Source organism: Myotis davidii, unplaced genomic scaffold, assembly GCF_000327345.1.
Source record: "Myotis davidii unplaced genomic scaffold, ASM32734v1 scaffold67, whole genome shotgun sequence".
Lineage (NCBI taxonomy): Eukaryota > Metazoa > Chordata > Mammalia > Chiroptera > Vespertilionidae > Myotis > Myotis davidii.
This window is the reverse complement of record NW_006298521.1, coordinates 95,808-104,480: the sequence shown is the minus strand read 5'-3', so window position 1 is coordinate 104,480 and position 8,673 is coordinate 95,808. Positions and strand designations below refer to the sequence as shown.

Genomic DNA, 8,673 nt, shown 5'->3' with positions numbered 1-8,673 from the left:
GGAGGGAGGGGGGGCACTGGCACCTCTGGTCCTCGCCTGTCCCAGGGGGAGCGGGGACACGGGAGCACTGACACGCGTGTCCTCTGAGCGGCCGTGCGCCCGGTGGTGCTGACTGCTCGGGTGCCCATCGTGGAGGTGCATCTGGCTGCACGTGGGGGCGGGGCGGCGCGTGGGCGCTGACTCACTAACCCCGATTCCCTCGTCTCTTCTGCCCACAGAGGAGCTGCGGAGGCTCAGCTGGTCCGGGATCCCGAAGCCGGTGCGCCCCATCACGTGGAAGCTCCTCTCAGTGAGTGCTCATCCCGGGCCTGCCCGTCGCCACCTTCCCTGGGAGGGCAGCCCCGTGTCCCTCCCATGAGGGCGTCCGTCCCCTGTGAGGGCAGCCCCTTGTCCGTCCCCCGGGAGGGCAGCCCCGCGTCCGTCCCCCTCATCTGGCCGGAAGTGTGGCTGGTCACCGGACGCCTGGTCTTTGGCGATGCAGGCCTTGGGCTGAGGACAGACCCCCCTTGGCCTCAGGAGGAGCCGGTGTGACAGGGCTGCCGGGAAATGGGAAGCCCCAGCGAGGGCGGCTGTGTGTTCTCGCCCTGACCTCCTTGTGAAGAAGCTCCCTGAGGCATGCAGACCTGGTGAAAGGCCCGCGTGGAGAGGAGGCGGCAGGGGGCCAGGGCCGTGTTGGACGTGCTTTCTGTTGCTCTCAGCCATGGCGCCGGGGACAGGCTGATGGGAACGTGGCCTCTGCGATGAGGGTGGAGCCCTCGCTCCTCACCGCCCAGAGCTCTGGTCCGGGAGCCACGTGGGCGAGGGGTGGTCATGGCCCTGCGCCCACCGCTGGGGCAGCTCCTCCTTCATTGTTCTGGAGCCAAGTGGCGGGGACTCTGTTTGCTCTGAATGGGCCGACTTTGACAATTTAAAGGACGCTTTCTCGCTAATGAGTCTCAATCAATCTGCAGCTTAGCGCCTCGTAATCCTAAAGCGGTGCAGCCTGAACAGTGACTGCGTATTGATTAAATGCTCTCTTGCTATTCAGTTAGACCTGCTGCAGTTGCTGGTGTTTTGTTTGTTTTAAGTGTTTCTCTCCAGTCTTCCTACCTTTCCCTGTAAGGTGGGTTTCGAGCTCCTCGGAGGGAATTGTGGGAAGTTGGGGTGAAAACGCTGTTAGGCCCCTTCACGGCAGTTTGCGTTGAGGGTGTTCTGCGTCCCTGGGCAGGTGTCGCGCGTGACCGCGTCCTGTTCTTCTCCTTCGGTGCCCAACTGCGGTCATGGTTAGATCCTCTACATGCTGCTCAGGGATTGGCCTGGGCCTCGGGCCAGAGGAGCCGAGCGGAGAGGCCACAGGTGCCCCCGGGTGGGCGGGGACAGGGCGCAGCAGAGATGTGGCAGCCCCGGCCACCCCCCTGGACCTGGCTCTCCGTGCTGGGCGCCTGGTCGTGCTGCCTGGGAGCTTGGGAGGTACTGACACCGAGGCGCCCGCAGGGTCCCAGGTGTGCCCAGGGTTGCACTGCTGCTCCAGGACACTGGGCTCCTGGGACAGGGAGAGAGGTGCCTGCTGGGAGTGGGGGTGGCGGGACTGCCTGGGCACAGGTGGTCCCGGGGGCCCAGTAGAGGGCCGGGGGGTGCTCTGTCCTGTTTACTCTGCCTCCAGGACCCAGGGCTCAGCCCTGAACCAGGATGGAGACGTTACCGTTTATGCAGGTCAGTAGGACGAACAGCCAGTGTCCTCGAACGCGGACCTGTGTCAAGGCCCGTGAACAGGACTGCTTCCTGTGTGTCCACGACCCGCCAGAGACGTGGTCCGTGGCTGTGGGCGTGCTGTCCTCAGGGGCGGTGGCCCTGGGCCTTAGTGAGGGACACGAGAGGCGCTCCTGCTGCTGGGAGCGGGCTGCACTCAGCCCGGAGCCCCCGCGCGCCCCGCTGAGGCTCACACTGGCGCGGGCGGCGGCTGTGCCCAGCACGCTGTGGGACACACAGGCTGGGCCCTATTTAAATGACGCTTCAGAGGCCTTGGGCACAGCTGGTGAAACGGTCCCGCCTGTGCTGGTGGTAGAATGGTTAGAGGCGGTGACATGGGTCCTGCGTCCCTGCCCTTGGGGGTTCGCACGTGGCCGCAGGGGGTGCTGGTCGTGTCTCCGGGACCGCTTGCACCCGCGTCCCTGCGTGTGTGGGTTGACATTGGTGATTGGTGTTTTCACAGCCTGCTAATGCAGCAGTTACGTTCCCTGTCATTCTGTCGTTTAGATTCAGCCCATGCTTACATGTACCTCATCTGCATAATTCCTGGTTTTGCTTAATTATCTAAAGGCCTCAACGTGCCTGTGTGTTTTCCTTCAGGAACGGGAGCGGCAGGAGGATGGGGGGCTCTGATTGCCAGTGTGGCATACGTGCCTTTGGGAACGTCTGTTTCAATAATGGAGTTAAAATTTGGGGGACAGGGAGGATCCCCGCATGCTTGCCCTGCTCACGCAGAGCCCTGGGCGTTCCTGCCTGTGGGCAGCGTGCGGCTGGTCCCCACCGGGCCTCCCCGGGGGCCCCACAGCCCTGGTGGGAGGCCCTCGGGACTCGCGCCTTCCCAGGGAGACGCGTGGTCGGTGTGGAATCACTCACCTTCGTCTGCCTCCGCAGGGCTACCTTCCTGCCAACGCGGAGCGCAGAGCCGCCACGCTGCAGCGGAAGCGGGAGGAGTACTTCGCCTTCGTGGAGCACTACTACGACTCGCGGAACGACGAGGGCCACCAGGACACCTACAGGCAGGTGGGCCTGTCCTCTGTCCCTCGCGGGCTCCGCCTGGCGGGGCTGCAGGTGGCAGTGTTTCCCTCCGTGTCCCACTGGCCGCCACGCTGTGTCCTAGGAAACGGTGCGCGTGGGAACAGATGACCGCTCTGTGGTTCCTGGTAGGGCAGGGGGCGCTGCTGGCCCGGCTCGGAGACCCTGAGTGCTCACTGGCTCCGAGATGCCAGAGTTCCAGTGGCTGTGCCACAGCCCAGCTCCACGGCGCACGGCCGGGCGTCTCCCTGTCCAGCCCTTCCTCGTGGAGCCCCGCCTCCAGGTGAAGGAAGGAGCCTTGCCAGTTCCCCCGTGGGCTGGCCACACCCGCCGTCACTGCCATCAGCGTGGTCTGGGTGTGTTGCAGAGCCAGGACCGGCTCGCCTCTGCTGGCACCCGAGCTCCTGTCAGTTACGTGGACTCGTGGACGTGTCTTCCCCACGGCAGGCTCCGGGAGGCTCCGGGGAAGATCCGCTCCCTCGGGGAGGAGGAGGGGGAGGAGGAGGAGGAGGACTCAGGGCAGGAACGCCTCCACTGCCCTCCAGGCACCCTCTGCCCTGCCCAGCTGCTCCCGGAGCCTGTCCTGATACTCGGGCACACAGCGGCTCCCAGGCCTGGCACTGTACCCGCCACTCAGGAAGCCGGTTTGAGACAGAAGGCGCTTCTCAGGGGGCGGACAGCCCGCCTGCTTTATCCCCCCGCCCCCCGCTAGTCTCAGAATAGTTGGCGTCGATAGTGTTTTGAACATGTTTTGATGTATTTTTATTTAAGAAGAAGACGTCGGCGGTGACGCTGGCACCTCTCTGGGAGGTGCACCAGCTCCTCCTGTTGGGAGTCCGGGGGAGGTGGCTGGGACCGCGGTGAGAGCGGTATTCAGTTGCCATGAGGGTAACAGCTCCGCCTGGTGTGCCCAGGCCCAGGCTGGCCGGTGGGAGGCGGTCCCAGGTCACCGTAAGGACGGAGCGTGGACCCGAGTTCACCGTTCAGGTGTCCCCTTGGCCGGCTGGGCTGTGTCCCTGGTGGTGGGTGGTGACAGCTGGGCCCGTGGGGGATGTTCGTGGGTGTTGGGTGCTGGAGCCCGCGTGCCTCCAGCTCACGCCCTGATGCTGTTTTGGTTCCTTCCTGAGCCGTGCGTGTCCCTCTGCGAGTGAACTTTCTCGTGACTCTCCTGTGGCCTGGGTCCGAGAAGTACTGTTGCGGCTGAGCTGCGGCTGACGCACGCACATGCGCATCCCTGTCCGGAGCCGACGCTCGCTGATGGCTGTGGACCGTGTGTCCAGTGGCCGAGGCCTCGCTGTCCTCGCACGTGGCAGCCACTGCTTGGGCGGGCAGGTCAGCCGCCCGTCATGCCAGGACTCGGGAGCCCATCTGAGCCGCGCTCCGTGAGGCCAGCGTCTCCGAGCAGGCAGCGGGGGGCAGCGCGCCAGCGTCCGCTTCTGGCTACACCCGGGCTGGCTGCCATCCTGTCTCTTCTCCTCCATCTCCAGATCCACATCGACATCCCGCGGATGAGTCCGGAGGCGCTGACGCTACAGCCCGCAGTGACGGAGGTAAGCGCGGCCCGGGCCCCCTTTGCTCAGGGGCCCCCTTCGCTGGGCAGAGCAGGTGCCCACTCTCCCGCGTGGGCAGGGCAGGCGCCGTACCCCAGGCCGTGCGCACAGCGTCACTGAAGGGGTTGCTCACTGCTCTGAACGGAGCCTCGTGGTGTGGCACATGCCGCGGCGGGCACCCCATCACCGACCCGCCCGGGTGGGACCGAGCCCTGCTCCAGCATGACGCCCGTGCTGCGCTGCCTCTGCTCTCAGCCTCACGTGGAGCCCCACCCACTTCTTCTGGTGATTCCTCAGGAGGCGCGTGCATGTCATGTGACAGCGACACTGCCAGGCAGTGATGTGGGCTGGTCTAGTCTCTGCGTTGGCTCGTCTGCCTCGCTTTGTAGTCGCCCTCGTCGCTGGCCCACACTTTCTGTGGCCTTGACCTGTGGCTGGACAGTGGGCGTTTCCCACGTATTGTGTGGGACCTTCGTGTGCACGTATGAGGCCACAGGCCAGACTCCTCCCGGGCGCCGACGCGCAGGGAGGCTGCTGCCTTGGCGGGTGTGAACATGCTAATGCCCCGTTGGGAGGCCGCTTTAATGCCTTGCAGTGAGGTTTTAAAATTTTCCTCATAACAGGTCTGTATGTGTTATTAGGCTTATTCCTAGCTGCCATGTTCTGTTGCTGTTATAAATGGTGTCTCTCTAAAAGGCGGCTTTCCTTGTCTGAGGTACTTGCTCAGTGTTGCCTGTTCCCGTAGCTGCACTTCAGACCGAGGCATCTGGAACAATAACGTGTTCAAGAACCCAGAGTTGTTATTCCTGTAATTTTTAAAATATGTGTCTATTGATTTCAGAGAGGAAAGGAGAGGGGGAGAGAGAGGCATCAGTGAGGAGAGAGACTCATCATCACTCAGCTGCCTCCTGCGCACCCTGGACTGGGGATGAAGCCTGCACCCCAGGCCTGTGCCCTGGCCTCCTGGTTCGTAGGTCACCGTTCACGCACTGAGCCCCGGCCGGGCTCGCGTCCAGCCTCGCGACCAGCCTTGTTAAGGCACAAGGCCGTGCGGTCGCAGAGCACAGCGAACGGCCGTGTCTGCGGCAGAGCCGTGCTGGGAGCGCGCTGTGCTTGTCTCCTCAGTGGCTGTGCGTGTTGTATCTGCACCACAAGCGATGGCCTCTCTTTTGCTGGCTGTTTAGCGGGAAGTGGAGTCTGCCTCGGTACTTGGGTTCATTTTATGGTTTCCTACTGCTTGGCGCACCTGGGAGGCCGGCTTTCGGGTCGGGTTGGAGAGCCTGTCACCTGTCTGTCGTTCTGCTTGTCTGGGACGTCGGAGACCTCGATCCCATTGGCTCGAGGCGCCGTGCCCTGGCGGTGGTCCAGCCCCCTCATGTCTGTGGGGCTCCTGTGGCTGCTCCCGGAGCTGCAGGCCTGTCCAGGCCCCTGCGGGGCTGTCCAACCCCAGGGAGGCGGGGCTCTGTAGCTCCCTGAGCGGGGACGGGGCCTCGGGCACGGCTCTGGGGGGGGTGATGTCGTGAGGAGGGGCTGGATGTCCTGGGAACCTAGGTCTTGTGTTAGTCGATAGGCAGAACCCAGGTGTGGTCTCTGCAAGCGGAGGCTGGGCCTGGACACGGGCGCCTGCGGCAGGCCCACGAGGGGCTTCACAGACTCCGTTAGCATCGCTCCTCTGTGCTTGGCTTCCCCGCGTGTCCACGTTGGCTGCTCTGGGGCCTGCAGCATCTGCGTTCCACCAGCAGCACTGCCAGGGCGGTGGAGAGGGCGGGTGGGGTGGGCGTGTGGAGAGGGCGTGCCCTCCCTTTAGAGTGTCTCTTACAGGGCAGCTCTGGCACTGCTCCTATCCCTCTGGCTCGACTGCCCCCCTGTGGTCGCTCTGTCTGGTACAGACCAGGCATCCGTGGCTCTGATTGCCATGGGCCATGTGCCCTGTCAAGGCTGGGTCGCTGCTAGGCCGGGTACTGCTGCCCTCCGGCCCAGGCCGGGCAGCCGTGTGCGGATGGCACCCGGGGGCCTAGAGGAGTTGAGCACAGCATCCTCGGTGCCAGCTGCGCGTGTGGTGGACGCCGGGCTGGGGGAGCACTTCATGTTGCCTGTGAGTCAATGAAAGGAGGTGGTTGGAGTTGTAGGAAGAGGTGGACACAGTTGGCGTTTGTTGATACTTTAGCAGCAGTGACAGCGGGAAGCGGGCAGTTGGTATTTAAGTGAAAGAGTGCGTCCTAATGCCTCTGATGGCTCACTGTTTGCTTCACCACGTGCTCCATTCTCTTCCAGATCTTCGAGAGGATCCTGTTCATATGGGCTATTCGCCACCCTGCCAGTGGCTACGTCCAGGGCATCAACGACCTGGTCACCCCTTTCTTCGTGGTCTTCATCTGCGAGCACACGGGTAAGAGCATGTCCTGACGCGCTTCCTCGCTGTCGGTAACCATGAACTTCTGGGCCTTTCTGTGGGTGATCGTACCACGTTGAGAATTGCTACCAACTGTAGTGTCAGGAAGGTGAGCTAGCAAGAGGAAGCGTGGTCTTCTCGCCGTAACAGCCCTGGTCCAAGTGCTTCGCCACTGAGGCCAGGGTGCAGCTGCCACTGTCGGTGCCTTGTTTCTGGTGACGTGTGAGCTGGAGTGTAGTCCACGCCGAAGGGTCTCGCTCTCCGTCAGCACCAGCTCTGTGTGCGCCTGCGTGCTGTGGGAGGTGGGGTAGTAGTGTGAGTGTGTGCTGTGGGAGGTGGGGTATTAGTGGTATGACTGTGTGCTGTGGGAGGTGGGGTAGTAGTGGTGTGACTGTGTGCTGTGGGTGGTGGGGTATTAGTGGTGTGACTGCGTCCTGTGGGAGGTGGGGTATTAGTGGTGTGACTGTGCTGTGGGAGGTGGAGTATTAGTGGTGTGACTGTGCTGTGGGAGGTGGGGCATGTTAGGGGGATGCTTTGCGTACAAGGTAAAGACGGGTCGTCTCTGATGGCATTTCTGCACATTTCACCACCTCTCTGCCTGACGCACCAGCGTGTCATTTCGGGAAGCTGTGTTAATTATGTGCACGATGACCGGTCTGATGGAGGTTCAGGTGCGCCGTGTGGCTGCTGTTGAACCCTCGTGCGTCTCCCTCCCTCTGTGTCCTCAGAAAAAGCGCCGATGCCCCGCGTGAGGGCTGTGCTCTCACCCCGCCGCGGGCAGAGGGGACAGCAGGCCGGCCCTGCTCCCTGGCTGCAGCCTTTCTGTGGCCGCGTCTGTAACAGTCTCCGTGTGGCCCTCCGTCCTGGGATTTGCGTGTCCGTGCCTGTCTCTGCCGATTCCGTGTCCAGTGGGTCCTGTCCCTGCAGCGGAGACCCGGCTTCCTGGAGGACGGCTGTCCGAGGAGGACGGGGCTCGGTTAGGGCACTTTATTGAGTCCCTCGCACCTCATTCCCCTGCTGATGTTGGAGGAGGGCTTCTCATTGCTCAGCAGCTAATGAGCGGCGGGCTCCCTCCCTGTCTCCCGCGTCGGGAGAGGCCGCAGGAGGCCGGGCCTGCCCTCCATTCCGCCGCTCACGGCCGCTCTTAATGCGCCCTGCTGAGGAGGCCCGTCAACAGACGTCAAGGCTGCTAATTGAGAAAGATCAGCCGAGATGTGATTGGAGAATTGATGTTCCATGTTAACTAGACCATTTAATTAACGTGGTAAATAAGTTCGTCCTAACTGCTTGGCCCCTATCGTGCGCGAGGCCCCGGCGGCCCTGAGCGCGTTTGCCGGCTCAGCCGCGGGACGGGGCGGAGGGACGTGGACGTGGTGCTGATGATGCAGCACGTGGTGCAGAGAACAGCTGGAGAGGGAGAGCGTGCGAGCACCTGCCTCCGGGACGGGCTGGCGATGAGGCCGCCGTGGGGATGGTTGCCCGGGAGTGCGGGAGGGTCCGTCCTGACCCCAGTGTCATGGCGCCAGGCTGGGTTGAGTTTGGCTCCAGGGCCTGACGTGGCTGCCCGCCTCCAGGCGAGGCTCTCTCTGCGGGGGAGTCCGGGCCTCGGTGGTCAGGCCGCTGCCACTGCTGAGGCCCTGCGCTGGGATGCGGCTCCGCAGCTGCCAGGTCCGGCCCCTCTGCCCAGCTGTGCGGCCCGCGGGGCGGGGACCGGAGGCAGAGCCCGCCTCCTCGGCTGCTGCTCGGCCTGAGTGAGTGAGAGCACGAGGAGCATGAGCCTGTGCCGGGCGTGCGGAGTGAGCAGGAGCTGCCGCTGTGGGCGCTGACGTGTTCCCGGCGTCTCGTGCCACCTTCGGTGTGGAGGGCACAGGGCATTGTCGCTGAGAGCGCTGTTCTCATATCTTCCTGACCCGTCCTCATGGGCTCCTGCCCCCAGCGGGTCTGCGATCGCCTCCTGGGGCAGAGGCCGGG

General features: G+C 63.7%; 1 protein-coding gene across 1 annotated transcript in view; it reads left to right on the top strand.

The window, feature by feature from the left end:
• Positions 1-8,673, top strand: part of TBC1D22A (TBC1 domain family member 22A) — a 185,264-nt gene that overhangs the window by 96,223 nt on the left and 80,368 nt on the right. The window contains exons 6-9 of the mRNA XM_015570730.1: positions 219-289; positions 2,620-2,748; positions 4,248-4,310; positions 6,585-6,699. Coding sequence (XP_015426216.1) covers positions 219-289; positions 2,620-2,748; positions 4,248-4,310; positions 6,585-6,699 — 378 coding nt within the window. The remainder of the gene's footprint in view (positions 1-218; positions 290-2,619; positions 2,749-4,247; positions 4,311-6,584; positions 6,700-8,673) is intronic.